General features: G+C 33.4%; 1 protein-coding gene across 1 annotated transcript; it reads right to left on the reverse strand.

The window, feature by feature from the left end:
- Window positions 1–1,550: 1,550 nt before the first annotated feature.
- Window positions 1,551–5,178, reverse strand: LOC100798317 (teosinte glume architecture 1). The gene is made up of 4 exons (XM_003553896.5): window positions 4,821–5,178; window positions 3,944–4,741; window positions 3,681–3,817; window positions 1,551–2,416 (listed from the first exon to the last, which is right to left on the reverse strand). The coding sequence occupies exons 2-4, from the start codon at window positions 4,303–4,305 to the stop codon at window positions 1,818–1,820; spliced, it is 1,098 nt and encodes a 365-aa protein (XP_003553944.1). The 5' UTR covers window positions 4,306–4,741; window positions 4,821–5,178; the 3' UTR covers window positions 1,551–1,817.
- Between the last annotated feature and the right edge of the window lie 13,846 nt (window positions 5,179–19,024).

Genomic DNA, 19,024 nt, shown 5'->3' on the forward strand with positions numbered 1-19,024 from the left:
TGTTAGAAAGTATATTATTAACTTTATTATATTTTTGGGAATCACATTTTCAGAAATTTTATGTTTTTGGAAATATTATTTTCATAAACATTTGATTGTCATTTGGTATTTTTTAAAAATTAAAATTTATTTAAATAAAAAATTGAAAAATAAAAGTTAAAAAAGAAATGTGAAAGAATGGAGTGGAGATAAGTAGTTATTTAGAAAAAGTAAAATCTATTTTCATGAATTTAATTAAAAATTTGAAAAATAAGGTAAAAAAAAGAAATATGGAATAATAGAGTAGAGATAGGTAACTTTTTTTTTAGAAATTCAAAATACCAGAAATTTACAACTCACCTACATTAGAGATAGGTAACTATTTTCATGAATTTAATTAAAAATTTGAAAAATAAAGTGAAAAAGAAATATGGAATAATGGAGTAGAGATAAGTAATTGTTTTTAAGAAATTGAACATTGATATTAGAAATTTATAAGTCATATATTATTCAATCAACTAAGTTAAATCCTCTTAGAATAAAAATAAATAATTATATTAAAATACCTAATATAATAAATGTGAATATTTTATATTCTTAAAAATCAATATTTAAGAATATCTTTCAAAACTTATACCATGAGAATGTGATATTCTAAGTTCACTTAAAATTGTATTTTAATATGTTGGAAAAAAAAAGTATAAAATTACATTTAGTAATGATATTTTTTCTCTTAGACAACTACTAATTAATTATAACCTATTTGTTGAAAACTACAATAGCCAATATCCTGATCCCGGCAACAATGATTGCTTGCCACATATATCAAGCAAAATGAAATATTACAGTTCAGACAGGCATATGAGAGTGAAAGATGTCAAATCAACAATTTTCTAGCTGTTGGTCCTTGTCCTAGCTTGCAGCATCCTGTTTTCCAGACTCATCAAGGAAACATTAGACATGCTGTGAATATATTTAGAGTGACTTTAAAGAATAATGTGGGATGATTCAAAGGCACCTCAGAGGAGATAAAGTGTTGGAATTATTTTGTTAATTCAAAACACCAATGTTATTGGACATACAGTGTTACCACTAACCTTTTTTTTCAAACTCCATCATGCTAAGGAGACATAGGCTATCTGAATGATCATTTGGTTCTGATTTCTTTCTAAAAGTCGACACCATTAGCCACCTTTCATCCACCCAACACAAAAAAAGGTGTTGACCCTACTTCAACTTGGTTGATTTTTTCGTGCATATTTCTTCTTTGGTCAATAATATCCAAACAATGCATAATAGGTCTAGATATTTCATTCCCTCGCGGATGTCACTGCTTCCTCTTTTTTATCCTAAGCATTTAATTTGTAACATTTCAATTATCCTCACTCCCAAATCCTCTTGATTTTGTTATAATATATCGAAGGTAGGCAATAACCATCTTGCTTAAGTCAAACTCTAATTATTAAATCGACTTAAAATGATAGGTTCGATCAAAATAATAACAATCAAGCCTTGTCTTATTAGGTGGGATTATCTATCATGGACCATTTATCTAATCATGAACTAAAATCTCAATGAAATTGAAAATCTTTCACTAAAGAAAATAATTTCTGAACTGTTCAAACTGATCTCAAGACAACTGAAAGAACATAGTTATCGGCATACAATCGATTTCATCATCCGCCGCATAATCAATTGTGCTACCACAACAAGATTGACAGCCACAAAGGACCCTTATTGAAAGCTTCAACAAGTTTAAGCTTTAATCATTGGAGTACACTCACAAGGTTTTGAATCCAAAAATTTCCCAACAAAGACATAACCACTTAGTTAGCTACCTACTCCCACAAGAAGGGAAGTGTCAGTGGGTCCTCATTTTCAACCAATCCATCCAGCCCCATCTGCAGCATTCCGTTGTAATGAAGGTTGGTTGTGTTTGCATCAAAAACCAATACTTGACCACTGGGCTTATCTTTTTCCGTTTCTGAGCATGAATACTCATTCACAGCATCAAAATGCACAGATCCGGATGGAGATTGCATTGGACAGGTGATGCTAGATTGCGCCATACTCAACTCTGGACTTTGTGACTGAAGTGTTGACAGAAGATAGAGAGCACAACCTGAGTCAAAGGATCCAGGTTTTGCATCTGTAGAGAGCTTTCGGGTGCTCTTTCCACCCGTTGATGGGGCAATGGTGCCATGAATAGGCTGACAAATGGGAGTTCCCGGCATTGCTTCATCACCACTGCCTACTTTAGGGTCATTTTCTTGCCAAAGAGGATGTCCCTTATCTTGCTTATGCTTGTCGATTCTGTATAAAAGTCGAGGAGGATCATAACCAGATTCAGCTCCAGTTTTGGCAGCAGCAGGCCACATGTTTCTCATAATAGGGTTGGCATAAGCCTCAGGGCTACCAAAGTGTAGGATTCTAGGTCCTAAGTTGTAGAAAGGCAGTGCAAAAGTGCATATTAATCACTTGTGGAAGACAAGAAATAATGACAAGAAAAAATAGATTTTAGCAGTAACCATTAGCAATGACAGTGTTAGAATAATTTAGCAGATTTGTTAATATCAGCCCTCATCGGCCCATAGGGTTGATGCTAAAGATACAAAAATAGGCAGTTTTTACTGGCAAAGAAAGGAAATAAATGACTTCTGTATTTCAGATGTAATAAATGTTTTATTTTCCCCTAAAATAATTTCCCTTTTGTATCTTTAACATCTGTCTAAAACCAATAGATTAAGAATAATTCTAACTGTAGAACAACACCAAAAGCACCTATGAAACCGCATCTATGTTCTGTCCAATTCTAAATCTTCTTACAACATTCTCCAACCAATCCTCTTGCTTTGCATGGCAAGTATTGGATGTATTTTATGCTTCCAATGCATTAAATGCATTCACTTTTTCACTAAAGTATTAGGAGGATTTGTAAGAAAATTTGGAGAATAAACATTACTCATCAGTAAATAAAAGATTTTTATTGGAAATCATAGTGGGATAGTACATTGTAACATTAAATGTTACACTTTCTCATAGTACATTTCTACTTTTAATTCCTAAACTAATGCCTTTGAGGAACTAGTTAGCATTTTGTATTTACTCGTCATGCATATAGATTAATAGTCACTTCTTGTTTTATGAAATGTCATGCACTTAGCATTTAATTTTTGAAAGTAGCTCAAAGCATTAAATATTGAAATGGAAGAATTAGATGAATAGCCTAACGGTCACTCTAACTGTAGTATAAAGGTTTCTACTCTTACATCAAAAGTTTCAAGAAATAGAAATCCTCTCTACATATTTTTTTCCCTCTAACAGACTGAACGCACAATTGAATTCCATGGGAAAACCATGTATAACCTAAATGTCAAATTCCGACACTAAGTTTCTTGTAAAAGTCAAGATAGATAATCACTCAGCTTTATCATGACATCAATCCAAATAGTTATGGCTATCACTTAGCTTAGAATTCAATTTACTATAAAAAATTGAAATAAACTTAGCAAAGTTCTAATTCTAATTCACACAGCTTCATATCACTAACAAGCTTAAAACTAAAGGGGGTATTGTTTGGTGACAGGGTTTACTTGTTTCTTTCCAACTGGGGGCTATCCTCCCATACTAATTCAATCACACAATTGAGATCCAGTTTAACAATAATAGACAAAAAAAAAACCAGCTTGACGCAAACCTACCTTTGTAATTGTACATGAACTTCTCAGCAGCCATGAAAAGAGACGGTGGCTGAGGTTTCCTCCGGCGCCTGTTATGCCCGTCAAGCCGTTTCCTACAACTCCTCTTAACCTCATCAAACTCCCCAAGTGAATGAAACCTACACAACAACAACAATTGGCACCACCCCATGTCACAAAACACATCTAACTAACCAAACAACAGAATGGAACAAATTCCAATTCCAAAATCTCCAACACCCACATAACCAAACTCCAATCCATACCTGCTGCATTGTTGGCAGAACCTCTGTTGTTTCCCCCCCACCAACACAACCGGGGTTTTGGAGTGCTTTTCGCAGACCCTATGGCGCCTGTGATAATCTCTGCAATCACTGAGGTCAGAATTGCATCCATCAACAGAACAACACATGTTCTGTGATCCATTCTGAAGGCGGGATCTTTTCGACGAACCAGATGGCGATGACACGGTTTTCGATTCTTTTGTGTCTTTAGCAACATCTGGGGCTATTTTTTCCCCACCAAGCCTCAAATCCACTGAAGCTGCTTCACTCTTCTGGCCTTCACCATTGGCCAGCAGCTCCAACCCACGTGGATCCCAAGCAAACTCTTTCCCATCCCAATCCATAACCAACAGTTGCTCCCCACAAAACTATTTTTTGCTTTATGTCCCTTTTATGATGCCAAACCAAACCTAAACTTGTGTAAGGCACTCACAAAGGAATCAGAACTTGAATTTGAATCCCCTTGGTGTTTGTTTTCACCACAAAGCTGAAGAAGACTTTGACTTGTTGGGAACCAAAACAGGATAAAGGGGTCAATCAATTCAACACACAAGAGGGATATTAGAATTGGGTTCTCAGAGGAAGCCAAAAGAATAAATGCATCAATTTTAAAAGATTGCATAGAAAAAAAAATTGAAAGAAAATAAATAAAAAGAGATGGATATTAGAAGATATTCTGAAAGATTATAGACATGGACGTCACGTCATCCCCTCAAAGCAACTTGGCCCTCAAAGGGGTTGAAAAGAAATTAATGTCAATTCACGAACTTTTGTTGTTTTCTGTAAGTGAACAATAAAAATAAATAATACAAGTCTTTCACATAAAAAAAAAAAAAAAAACATAAGACAGAAACTTCACCTAACACACGTAGTTATCTAAATCTTAAATCTCTTAAATTCTCATTGCTGCGGATAAGCCTCCAAGAAAATGGGCATAGAAGGTGCAAGACCCATGTTTGATGCTTCTCTTAGAGGGGAGAAAGATCTAGTTGGAGTGAAAAAAAAGTAGGTCACCAACTATAATTCAATGAGCTCTAGATGTGGAGTAAGAGGCAGACGCTGGATCAATGGGAACCAACTACCTTTACTCAACAAAAAATTATGCAAAACACCGATCTTTTTCTTTTTCCTTTTGTTTTTTACCCTGTTGTTTTCTTACCGGAAGTTCCCCTCTGCTTTGATCTTGACTTCCTTTTTTTTTTTTAGGTCATTCTTGGTTAAAGTAATGATAGAAATAGGATATAAATGATAATAAAGGATGCTTCGGTTAATTTGGATGATTTTGAGTTTTAAAATTAGATTCGGTGAATTTTCTAGGATGGATGAGTTCAAACTATATTTTCATGATTTTGAGTTGTTTCAATCTAGTTTAGTATCCATGCTTTTAAAAGGTATAATTTTTTTTAACAATTATATATTAAAACTAAAACTTTTAAATCAATAGATAATATTTTATTTAACATGATGTTATATTTATAAAAATATTACTTAACATGATGTTGATATAATATGTTAAAATGATAGGCTGACTTGTTCTCGTTTTACATATCTTGGATTTTAAACAAGTGGGGTTCAAATATAAATAAATGATTCAGAAAAATATAAATTTGTCCTTTTTTTTAATCAATGGATAAACTTGTGATTGTTCATCCTTGCAAGGACATGAATTTGAGTCATGTTATTAATTTAAAAATTTTATTGGTAGATAATTTATAAATACTTTTATAAGGTGCTCATTGAGTATAAAACCTTATTTTGTTCCTAATGAATTCCTTAAATTTAGCTCACCTAGATTTTTATACATAATTTTTTTTAACAATGGTAGAAATAAAAATGTTAATAATATATTTCTTCATATATTCTTTTAAAAATATTTTATTCTTAATTAAAATTTATTAAAAATATAAATTTAATAAATTCTACTTATAATTTTATATTTTTTAATAAATTTTAATCAATAATTTTAGAGTAAGTTAACACACCTCAAAAGAATGCATCTAGGATGAATAGTGGTTGTGGGCAAATGGAAATGGTAAGGAAAGTGACTGTGACTTTGCACTGTGCATGTAACTTTCCATGTAATTAACAATAGTAACAAATGAAAAGTATGAACGACAAAAGAGGCAGAGTGACTACGTGTTGTGAGTTGTTGTGACTACCTTTGAGTTGTGTAAGGTAGAATTGGACTTGAACAGACTCTTCACGTTAAGCTTAATTGAACAACAATGTTTCAGTTCATCTGAAATGATTATTGCATATTCTCCACACTTTAGGGATTGGTTAATTGGTATACCTTTTGATTTTGGTGCCGGTTTAAGATGACGAATTCATGTTGATTCCCCACTTTGTTCTTATGTAATCTCTTTACAAGTTTCTTTATCGAAAATAAATATTGCAAATAGAATTAACAAAGAAATTTTATATGCCGAAGACTTTTTCAAAAAAAAAATAAAAAAAGGAAAAGCCTATTCGGAACCATTGGATTTGTTGGTTGGAGACTTGTAGTTATTGGGATAATTATATGATAAATAAATGGTAATTATTCCAAAAAGACAAATGTTATATGTGAAGTGTTATAAAAATCGTTTGATAATTGACCCGGTCAAGGTAGTGGATCAGGAGTTCAACAGATGAGTCAACAATTAGTCCAGTATATATTAAAAATTTAACATTATATATGTATCTATTATATATATATATATATATATAACATTATTTGATAAAAAAAAAATATTCATTTATATTCCAAAATCCAAAATAACAATTGATAATGATGAGATATCAAAACAACATGGTAGAGGTATTCATTTTTTTTTACGTACATAGCCTAATCTGAGTTTGTAAACGGTCCAATAGTGAAATTGATCCTGTTAGGCCACCAAATTTCAATTGGACCAGTCCGACCGATCGGACCAAACCGGATTTTATAACACTATATATGCCTCCTCTTGAAATAGAAATAAACAAGTGATAGTTGGAAGGAAAAAGACAAATGTCAAAGTGAGTTGTATACTAAATAATAAATTGAATTTACTGAATATGAAAAAAAAGAGTAAATAAATTTCACCAAGCACTATGTTGTGACTAGTGACCCAGTTGACTTTATTCATCTTTTCTTTTTATTTTAAAAATTAACTTGATTTCATTGTAAAATATTCTCACCTATTAAATCACTCGCTATATATTTTTGTTAAGCTCTCGATTTAGTTTAAAAATAACAATTGAGGCCCTAAATAACACTTGTTTCATTTATAAACAAAAAATAAACTCTAGTTTCATTTATGGATTTAGTGTATATAATATTCTTTATGCATTTTCCCAGGTCTTTGAGATGAACTCGTTTACATTTGGCAATGAATTTTTCATAACTTAAGATAGATTTTAAATATATTGTTAGGTAGATATCCAATTTCATCCCTGAAAGTGTAATTCAGTAACACCAGTCCCTTAAAGATGAAAAAAAATAAAATTTAGTCTCCAAATATGAAAAAATGGTGACATATTATCCCCAATGTTAGTTTTGTTCGATATATTTAAAGTCAGTACTTACCTGGCAACTTAGGACTGAATTGTCATGGGAAAATAGTGTCACATAGGATGCTAACTCAATAAGACCAATTTCTCATTAAAATGTCAATGGACTAATTTGTCATTTTTTGAAATTGGTAATTTTTTTACAGCAACCTCTCTTTCGTCCATCCTCATCTTCCTTTTCTTTCTTTCACCTCCCTTACACCCTAAACAACAAGCTCAACAATGGACACCACCACTACCACACCCTTCAAATACCACCTTTTAGAAGCATCCTCGAAACCTTTCTTCAAGAAGACAACACTCACCTCCTTCCATAAACATGATGAGTCCGAGACCACATCGTTGATCTCCCTTCAACCTCAAAGAATAACATATGGAAGCAATGCCTTCCAAGATTATTTTGATGATGCCAAAGAATCAAGACTCAAGCAAGTTCCGAAGAATCAAGAGTCAAGCAAGTTTCAAGAATCAAGATTCAAGATTCAAGAATAATCAAGATCAAGACTCAAGATTCAAGATTCATGTAAAGAATCAAGACTCAAGATTCAAGAATCAAGAGAAGACTCAACCAAGATAAGTATTAAAAGAGTTTTTCAAAAAATTGAATAGCACAAGAATTTTTCAAAAAGAAAAATCTTTTACCAAAGAGTTTTACTCTCTGGTAATCGATTACCAGAAGGCAGTAATCGATTACAGGTAGCCAACATTCTTTTCAAAATTGATTTACAAAGCTGTAATCGATTACCATAATCATGTAATTGATTACCAATGTTTTTAAAACGTTAGATTTCAAATTCAAGAGTCACAACTTGTGATAAAACTTTTTCAAATCATTTCAAACTTGTGTAATCGATTACACAATACTTGTAATCGATTACCAGAGTTTCTAAACATTTTGATTTTCAAATTTAAACATGAAGAGTCACATCTGTTGATGTGTAATCGATTACACCTTGATGGTAATCGATTACCAGTGACTGATTTCAAAAAATAAATTACCAAAAGTCGCAATTCTTAAAGTGACTTGTTTCTGAAGAGTTTTTCAAAAGTCACAAATTTTAAAGTGACTAGTTTTTTTTCAAAAGAGTCACAACTTTTAAAGTAACTAGTTTTAAAGAAATTGTCAAGAGTCGCAAACTTTAACTTGAGTCATCAAATGATTATAAATATGTGACCATGACATGAATTTAATTGAAGAACTTTCTTATTCATTTCTCTTCATCTTTCTAAAAGTTTTTGTTCAATACTTTCTCTTTCAAGAAAAGTTCATTGACCAAAAACTTGTACTATTCTTTTTCTTCATCCCTTCTCTCTCTTGTCAAAAGATTCAAAGAACTAATTGCCTGAGAATTCTTTTGCTTCTTACCTTCTCCTTCTTGACAAAAGATTTCAAAAGACTAACCGCCTGAGATATCTTTTTCCCTTTCCCTTTAAACAAAAGATTTCAAAGGACTAACCGCCCGAGATATCTTTTGTTTCCCCTTACAAAGATTCAAGGGACTAACCGCCTAAGAATTCTTTGTCTTAACACATTGGAGCATACATCCTTTGTGGTACAAGTAGAGCGTACATCTACTTAGGTTGTGATACTGAGAACAAGAGAGGGTACATCTCTTGTGGATCAGTTCAAGTGGAGCGTACATCCACTTGGTTGTTCAAAGAGAACAAGGGAGGGTACATCCCTTGTGGATCTTTTCATGTAAAGGATTTTACAAGGTTATTGGAAATCTCAAGAATCGGTGGTTGCTTGGGGACTGGATGTAGGCACGGGTTGTGGCCGAACCAGTATAAATCTTGTGTTTGTCTTCTTCTTCCCTACACTCTTTAATTTCTGTTGTATACTTTTTATTTCCGCTTTACTTTTCTCAAGTTATTATTTTGGTTCTTTACCTCCTCATAACTTAGTAGTAAAGCCTAATTGAATCTATTAACATTAAGTAGAATAAATTTTTAATTAGTCAAGACACGTTCATAATTAATTCAACCCCCCCTTCTTAATTATTCCAAGGCCACTTGATCCAACAAGTGGTATCAGAGCAGGTATCTTGAGAAAAGTTTCAGAACTTCAAGATTTATGGCCTCCTCAAATTCTCTGTTTCCCGAGGGAAACTCCATCCATAGGTCACCTATCTTTAATGGTGAGGGTTACCACTATTGGAAAACCCGAATGCAAATCTTTATTGAAGCCATAGATTTAAACATTTGGGAAGCAATAAAAATAGGACCTTATGTACCCACCATAGTAGATGCAAGCACAAGCACAACAATAGAAAAACCTAGAGATAAATGGACTGAAGAGGATAGAAGAAGAATCCAATATAATCTTAAAGCCAAAAACATTTTTACTTCTACCCTATGAATAAATGAATATTTTAGAGTGTCTAACTGTTCAAATGCAAAGGTGATGTGGGATACTCTCCAACTTACACATGAAGGCACCACTGATGTGAAAAGATCTAGAGTCAATACCCTTACACATGAATATAAATTATTTAGGATGAACACTAATGAGAACATCCAAAGCATGTAGAAAAGATTCACACACATAGTCAATCACCTTGCCTCCTTAGGAAAAACCTTTCCTAATGAAGATTCAATTAATAAAGTTTTGAGATGCTTAAGTAGGGAATGACAGCCCAAGGTAACTGTCATTTCTGAAAGTAAAGATCTTTCTTCTATGTCTCTTGCCACTCTTTTTGGAAAACTGCAGGAACATGAAATGGAACTTCAACGTCTCAACCAAAATGAAGAGACCGACAAAAGGAAAAGAAGCATAGCACTCAAAGCCTCCTCCTCAATGCAAGAAGAAGAAGAAGAAGAACCTGATGATGAAGAGGACTTCTCACTCTTTGTGAAGAAGTTTCATAAATTCATCAAAAATAGAAGAATGGAGAGACGCCATAACTTCAACAATCGGAAGAGATCTAAAGAAGGTTCCCCAACACTTAAATGCTATAAGTGTAATAGACCCGGTCACATAAAGGCACACTGCCCCACAAATGAATCATGGTCTAAAAAGAATAAGAAGAAAAACCATGAAGAAAGAAGATCCAAGAAGGCGTATATTGCTTGGGATGACAATGACTCATCCGATGGTTCGGAGAAGGAGATCAACCTTTTATCCAAGGACTATGAGAGCGATGAGAACATCTCTCAAGAAGATTAAGCAAAAAGCACAAGTTTGACTTCCATCTTTGAAGATCTAGGCACTTAAATCATGAAAAAGGTAACATCAAAACCATTCTCTTTTAAATTAAGTTGGTTAAAACTTTCCTTCAATTAACTTGTTATATGACGACTAACAAAATTTTATTTGTTTGTCTTGGTTAATTGCTATTGTGAGTATGTGCTTATATGTTTGATTGAGTTATTTTTCCTTTCTCAAAGCATGAAGTTTATTCTTAAAACAAATATTTGATGTTGCCTATGATTCTTGCATAATTTTTAATATGATATGTGAATTACTTGCTTAAGTTTCATTCATAAAGTTTTTCAAAAATCCATTATGTTATATATATTTATTTTTATATAAGAGTTTTCATATATAAAGTACTTTTTTATTTTGAAAAATGTGTTATCAAGCATGAGCATGATAAAGATATTGAGCATATAGGTTTCAGAGAAAATAATGTTTACATGATTGATTGAGTTCTTTGAACTTTCCAAGTTTTTAAATTACCTTTAACAAATCTGAATGTTTGATGATGCCTGTGATCTATATCCTTCAATCCTTGTGTGACTCTTGTTTGATATGTTTGAATTACTTGATTGATTGCTTCAACATTCCACCACCATCCTCATAGATTTAGATTATTACTATATTTTGTTTCTAAAGCCTTGTATTTGGCTATATTTTTATGACATCTGAACACTTAGTATTTCTTTTAATATTTGCTTAAGTATGATTGAACATGATGATTATATTTACTTGCTTTTGGATTGTTTATGGTTATGTGTGTTAAACTAAATTATTTTTTATGATATATATGTCTAGTGTTATGTAATTACATTTGGTATTGTGTTGTATGTATGTTTTAGAATTATTTATGTATAATTTTATGTTACAACAAACTTTGGCCTTTTTGATGTTGCCAAAGGGGGAGAGAAAATTGATATTTTAGAAATCAAGATATTATATTTTCAAAGCTTTAAAATTAAGCATAAATTCAAAAAGAAAGGGGGAGAAAGAGATGAGTGAACGGTAGAACAAAACTTGTATGTATCCTCTTGATTTCAGGATTGTCATCATCAAAAAGGGGAGATTGTGGAAGCAATGCCTTCCAAGATTATTTTGATGATGCCAAAGAATCAAGAGGCAAGCAAGTTTCAAGAATCAAGATTCAAGAATAATCAAGATCAAGATTCAAGATCAAGATTCAAGTAAAGAATCAAGACTCAAGATTCAAGAATCAAGAGAAGACTCAACCAAGATAAGTATTAAAAGAGTTTTCAAAACATTGAATAGCACAAGAATTTTTCAAAAAGAAAAATCTTTTACCAAAGAGTTTTACTCTCTGGTAATCGATTACCAGAAGGCAGTAATCGATTACAGGTAGCCTACATTCTTTTCAAAACTGATTTACAAAGCTGTAATCGAACCAATGTTTTTAAAACGTTAGATTTCAAATTTCAAGAGTCACAACTTGTGATAAAACTTTTTCAAATCATTTCAAACTTGTGTAATCGATTACACAATACTTGTAATCGATTACCAGAGTTTCTAAACATTTTGATTTTCAAATTTAAACATGAAGAATCACATCTATTGATGTGTAATCGATTACACCTTGATGGTAATCGATTACCAGTGACTGATTTCGAAAAATAAATTACCAAAAGTCACAATTCTTAAAATGACTTATTTCTGAAGAGTTTTTCAAAAGTCACAACTTTTAAAGTGACTAGTTTTTTTCAAAAGAGTCACAACTTTTAAAGTAATTAGTTTTAAAGAAATTATCAAGAGTCACAAACTTTAACTTGAGTCATCAAATGATTATAAATATGTGACCATGACATGAATTTAATTGAAGAACTTTCTGATTCATTTCTCTTCATCTTTCTAAAAGTTTTTGTTCAATACTTTTTCTTTCAAGAAAGGTTCATTAACCAAAAACTTGTACTATTCTTTTTCTTCATCCCTTCTCTCTCTTGTCAAAAGATTGAAAGGACTAATCGCCTGAGAATTCTTTTGTTTCTTCCCTTCTCCCTCTTGACAAAAGATTTCAAAGGACTAACCGTCTGAGATATCTTCTGTTTCTTACAAAAGATTTCAAAGGACTAACCGCCCGAGATATCTTTTGTTTCCCCTTACAAAGATTCAAGGGACTAACCGCCTGAGAATTCTTTGTCTTAATACATTGGAGCGTACATCCTTTGTGGTACAAGTAGAGCGTACATCTACTTGGGTTGTGATACTGAGAACAAGAGAGGTTACATGTCTTGTGGATCAGTTCAAGTGGAGCGTACATCCACTTGGTTTTTCAAAGAGAACAAGGGAAGGTACATCCCTTGTGGATCTTTGTTTGTAAATGATTTTACAAGGTTATTGGAAATCTCAAGAATAGGCGGTTGCTTGGGGACTGGATGTAGGCACGGGTTGTGGTCGAACTAGTATAAATCTTGTGTTTGTCTTCTTCTTTCCTACACTCTTTAATTTCCACTGTGTACTTTTTATTTCCGCTTTACTTTTGTCTAAGTTATTGTTTTTGTTCTTTACCTCCTCATAACTTAGTAGTAAAGCCTAATTGAATCTATTAACATTAAGAAGAATAAATTTTTAATTAGTCAAGACACGTTCATAATTAATTCAACCCCCCCTTCTTAATTATTCCGAGGCCACTTGATCCAACATCACACCTTTCTCTCCACCTCCCTCTTCGATGGTAGACCACATCATTGCCTCCCTTTAGCAGTTGAACCTAAGATTTCCTCCAACCTCGTCAATGAATGGAACAAGCAAGCTCGCCCTCTTATTCTTTAGTTCGTCCTCTACTTCTTCTCTATCGCCAAGAATCTCTATGACAACAGTGTTGTGGCGTTGACAATGATGACATTGTTACCAGACATAGATTACTTTGATACCTTTGCCCATATTACTAGGATTTCCTTTATCCGAGTTTTGATAGCTTTAGTTGTCATTCATAAGTTAGTCATTCATCAAATGGATGTGAAAACAACTTTTCTGAATGACGATTTAGAGGAAGAGATATGTATGACTCAACCTGAAGGGTGTCAAGTTCCTAGTCAAGAAAACAAAGTGTTCAAGCTTTTAAAATCCCTATATGGTTTAAAATGTGGAAGCAAAGCTTCCAAGCTTATTTTGATGATGGCAAAGACTCAAGTCAAGAATCAAGATTCAAGCGAGTTTCAAGAATCAAAGAGTCATCTAATCAAGAATCAAGATTCAAGTGAAGATTCAAGAGAAGGCTCAAGATATGCAAGAACCTTAAGAAAAGCATCAAGATAAGTATAAAAAGAATTTTTCAAAGAAAAGATTGAATAGCACAATTTGTCCAAAATAATTTTTCAAAGAAAAATCTTTTACCAGAGTTTTTACTCTTTGGTAATCGATTACCATAAGGCAGTAATCGATTACCAGAAGCCCAAAACAATTTTATAATTGTTTTACAAAATTGTAATTGATTACCATGGGCATGTAATCAATTACCAATGTTTTTGAACGTTGAATTTCAAATCTCAAGAGTCACAACTTGTGACAAAATATTTTCAAAATAGTGTAATCAATTATACAATATTTGTAATCGATTACCAGTGGTTTTTGAACCTTGGATTTCAAACCTCAACATGAAGAGTCACAACTTTTGATAAAATAAACTGTGTAATTGATTACACTATAATGATAATCGATTACTAGTGACTGGTTTTGAAAAATTGCCAAGAGTCACAACTTTTAAAGTGATTGGTTTTGAAAAATTGCCAAGAGTCACAACTTTTAAAGTGACTGGTTTTTTGAAGAAATTGCCAAGAGTCACAACTTTTTAAAGTGACTGGTTTTTAAGAAATTGTCAAAATTCACAACTTTTAACATGGTTTCTTCAACTGCCATCAAATGACTATAAATATGTGACCATGGCACAAATTTCAAAAAGAGATTTTCTCAATATCTTTCTAAGAGTTTTTGTTCAACACTTGCTTTGTCAAGAAAAGTTCATTGGGCAAAAACTTGTGCTATTCTATTTTCTTCCTCTCCTTCGTTCTTACAAAAATCTTTTCAAGAGACCTACTCTTGGTGACTATTTTCAAGAGAAGGTCTTCTTGGTTACAAACACTGAACACAAGGGACCAACGTTCCATTGCAAGAAGCAGGATTTGCTTCTTGGTTGATCACTAGACACAAAAGACCAACGCCTTTTGGGTTCATTGCAAGAAGTGGGTATAACTTCTTGGTTGTTGTCATTGGACACAAGGGACCAATGTTCCTAGGGGTTCATTGCAAGAAGCAGGATTTTCTTCTTGGTTGATCACTAGACACAAAAGACCAACATCTTTTGGGTTCATTGCATGAAGTGGGTATAACTTCTTGGTTGTTATCATTGGACACAAGGGACCAACGTTCCTTGGGGTTCATTGCAAGAAGTGGGAATAACTTCTTGGTTGTAATCACTGAACACAAAGGAGGGAAGCCCTTTATGGTTCATTGCTTGTAAAGGATTTTACAAGGATAGTGGAAATCTTAAGCGGGTTGCTTGGGGACTGGACGTAGGCACAGGTTGTGGCCGAACCGGTATAAATCCGGTTTTGCATGCTCTCTTTCCTTAATCTTTTTTACTTTCTGTTGTACTTATATTTCTTTAAGTTTACTTTTCCTTATTTGTTATTCGAGTAACTTACAATTAAAGAAATAATTGAATCTAGGGAATATCTAAGAAAGGGAAATTTTCAATTAAGAATAGTCAACGAAATCTTAATTCAACCCCCCTTTATAAAATTTCTGAGACCACTTGTCCAACATAAAATAGGCACCAAAACAATAGCATGAAAAGTTTAATGAGACTTTACTTGATGATGGTTTTTCCTTGAGTGATGTTGATAGACGTGTGTACACAAAGTCTGAGAATGGTGATTGTGTCATTATATGCTTATATGTGGATGACATGTTGCATTTAAGAACTAAATCTTTCTTGGCATCTAAATTTGATATGAAAGATACAGGTTGTCAAACCCTAATTTCGTCCAGGGAATATCGTTCGATATGATATTTTGATTCTTGCTAGTCAAATTATGATATTTGGCGGTAGTTACAGTGCGAAACAAGGAATCACTCAGTGTTTTGATCAAGAAAACAAAAGGATACCAAGGAAGGGGGCAAAAGGGTCTTTTTTTTGGATTTTTCTGGACCTTAGGTTTCCCAAGCTAGCATCTGGTTAGCCTGGGCCATGAAATGGCTTCATTCCTAAGCAACCAGCTCGCCTGGGCAAGCTCATTCCTTCAGGGCTAAGTAACTAGCTCGCCTGGGCGAGCTTCCTCTGCCTCAAAATGGGTCTTTATCAGAGGTTTGGTCCCAAAATCCAAACTATAAAAGTATCTAGTCAAGATTTGAAATGACACATGGTCGTGTTTCAACATCTTAAACACTAATTTATCCCTTGCTACCCCCTCTGAGCCAAAACATATTTGTTTTCTAAAAAACAACAAAAAAGAAACAAAAACAAAAACCTTGAGTAGGAACCACCACTAAACCAGCGGGAAGAACAATGCAAACAACACATGCATGAGGTTTACTAAGCTCTAGGTTGGGCAACAATGATGTTAAAAAAAATAAAAATAAAGAGAGAGCAAAAAGCAAATCCTCCAAAGACAAGTGAAGAAAAAAAAGGAGAGCAAAAAAAAGAGACAAAAGATCTCTAGATTTTATAAGGAAGGCACAAAAGTGCAATAAGGATTAATGTATAAGACAAAAGGAGTAGAGCCCAACCCAAAAGTTGAAATGAATAAAAGTACAAGCAACGCTCTCGAAGTTCTTACTCAATATAACCCTTAAACACTCTTTGAGCCTTTATGGTCCTTTCTTTCATAGCCCTCTTACCCCTGACCATGTTACAAGCCCAATAAAGCCCATATGGATCAAGGAATGACTAATTTTGCTTTTTAAGTTTGGATTTTGTAATGGAACCCGCACACGCTTGTAATTGTAAAAAAAAAAAAGAAATGAAAAAAAGGGGAAACCTCAAGGTTTGCACTTGAATAGTTGAGGAGGAAACCTCAACGCCTTCAGTCTTTTACATTTTCAAAGACTTCAATGTCTTCAGTCTTTTACATTTACAAGACTTCAATGTCTTCAGTCTTTTACATTTCCAAAGATTTCAATGTCTTTTGTCTTTTACATTTACAAGACTTCAATGTCTTCTGTCTTTTACTTTTCTTTTACAAGACTTCAATGTCTTCAGTTTTTTACATTTTCAAAGACTTCAATGTCTTTAGTCTTTCACATTTCCTAAGACTTCAACATCTTCTGTCTTTTACATTTACAAGACTTCAATGTCTTCAGTCTTTTACATTTCCAAAGACTTCAACGTCTTCTATCTTTTACATTTACAAGACTTCAACGTGAGATCGGTTAGTTTTGTTTTTTTTTCTTTTCTTCAAGAGTTGAATGTGATCTATGTACCCTTAGGGGTTCCCTTTGTTATTATGTGCATATTCATCTTCTTTATTTATCATCGGTGATCTCGTTTTTTATTCATAAAGTTTAATCCTAACCGATCACTAGTGCCGTAAAGTTGTCTTAAAAAGATTGAAAGCTAATAAACAAAAACCAAAATAAAAAATCAACTCATAACTAACTTCTCTCCATCAAATATCACTTGCGATCGTTTCAAGGTCCAATGCCTTAACGACCTTATTGTTTGTAATAAAAATGAATCTTTCAAAAGCATAAAACCAAATCAACACACAAACTTTCTCACTTTAAAGAACTACGTATGTTTGAACTCCTCATCGCACCTGAGGATACGTAGGAGCAAGGGCAGCCCCCTTGTCGACCCCCCCCCCCAAAAAAAATAAAGAAATATAAAAAGGGGGAAATAAATAATTTTAAAGTCACGTTGTGCACACTCGATTAAAGGTTGTCGTCCCTTGTGATGGGCGCATGAGGTGCTAATACCTTCCCTATGTGTAAACAACTCCTGAGCCCTTATTTTCAAAATTCCAAGACCTTTTTTTGGTTTTTCTAATGTTTTCCTTAAATAAACATTGGTGGCGACTCCCACTCGTTTTCTTTTTTAGAAGATGCCTCTTTTATTTTCCTTCATCATCCCGTCGTGAGGTAGGTTGCGACACAGGTGAAGCAAGTGTAATTCTGGGAATTAAAATCATAAAGACAAAAAATAGTATACTACTAACCCAAGAACATTATGTTGAGAAACTTCTTAGGAAGTTTGACTATTATAACTCTAAGTCAATAAACACTCCTTATGATGCTAATTCTCAATTGAAGAAAAATAGAGGGAAACCAATTGATTAAACTTAATGTGCCCAAATCATTGGGAGCTTATTGCATCTAATGAATTTCTCTAGGCCTGATATTGTATATGCAGTAGGTAGATTGAGTAGATATACTCATAGACCTAATCAGGACCATTAAAATGCAATTTCAAGTCTCCTGAAATATTTGAGAGGTACCATGGATTATGGTATTCAATATAGCAAATTTCCTACTATACTAGAAAAGTACAATGATGCTAACTGGATCTTTGATTCAGATGAGACAAAATCCACAAGTGGTTATGTGTTCACACTTGGTGGCGGTGCGATTGCATGGAGATTAGCCAGGCAAACTATTAAAGCTAAATTAACAATGAAGTTTGAATATGTTGCTCTAGAAATGGCTAGTAGCGAAGCTGAGTGGTCGAAAAACTTCTCGGCTAATATTCCTTTGGGAATGAAATCAACCCTATCAGTTTCTATGCATTGCGGTTCTCAATCAACAATCGTTGTAGCTAAGAACAAAACTTTCAATGGGAAAAATAGACATATACAATTGAGACATAATGTGGTCAGACAGTTGCTAAAGAATGGAACAATTTCAATAGATCATGTGAAGTCAGAAGGAAACTTAGCAGATCCTTTGACAAAAACACTAGGGAGGAATATGATATTAGAAATATCAAGAGGAATAAGACTTAAGCCATTTAAAAATAAACAATGATGGTAACCCAACCTTTGTAATTGGAGATCCCGTGAAGACGAATTAATGAAAAAAAACAAGTCATTTGTTAGTTCAGTTTGCACTAAAATTGATTCAATCAATTTTAATCATAGTCCTTTCTTATAATGTGAGAAAGTGCTTGCAATCTCCTATATGAGTGTCAAGTGAGGCTGCTTGCATGAGATCTTGGCGAGATCTCTATAACACTCATGAACATCAGACACAAGCATGACCTAGTAGTGCAACATAGCGATAATTGCAAGAATTTTGGAGTGTATTGTGATTGGTAAACCACTAGCACGCGCCAAGTGTTTTAGGTTCAATAGCTTTCTAGACCAACTACACTGTGTGTCATGTCTTAT

This window comes from Glycine max, chromosome 19 (assembly GCF_000004515.6).
Source record: "Glycine max cultivar Williams 82 chromosome 19, Glycine_max_v4.0, whole genome shotgun sequence".
Lineage (NCBI taxonomy): Eukaryota > Viridiplantae > Streptophyta > Magnoliopsida > Fabales > Fabaceae > Glycine > Glycine max.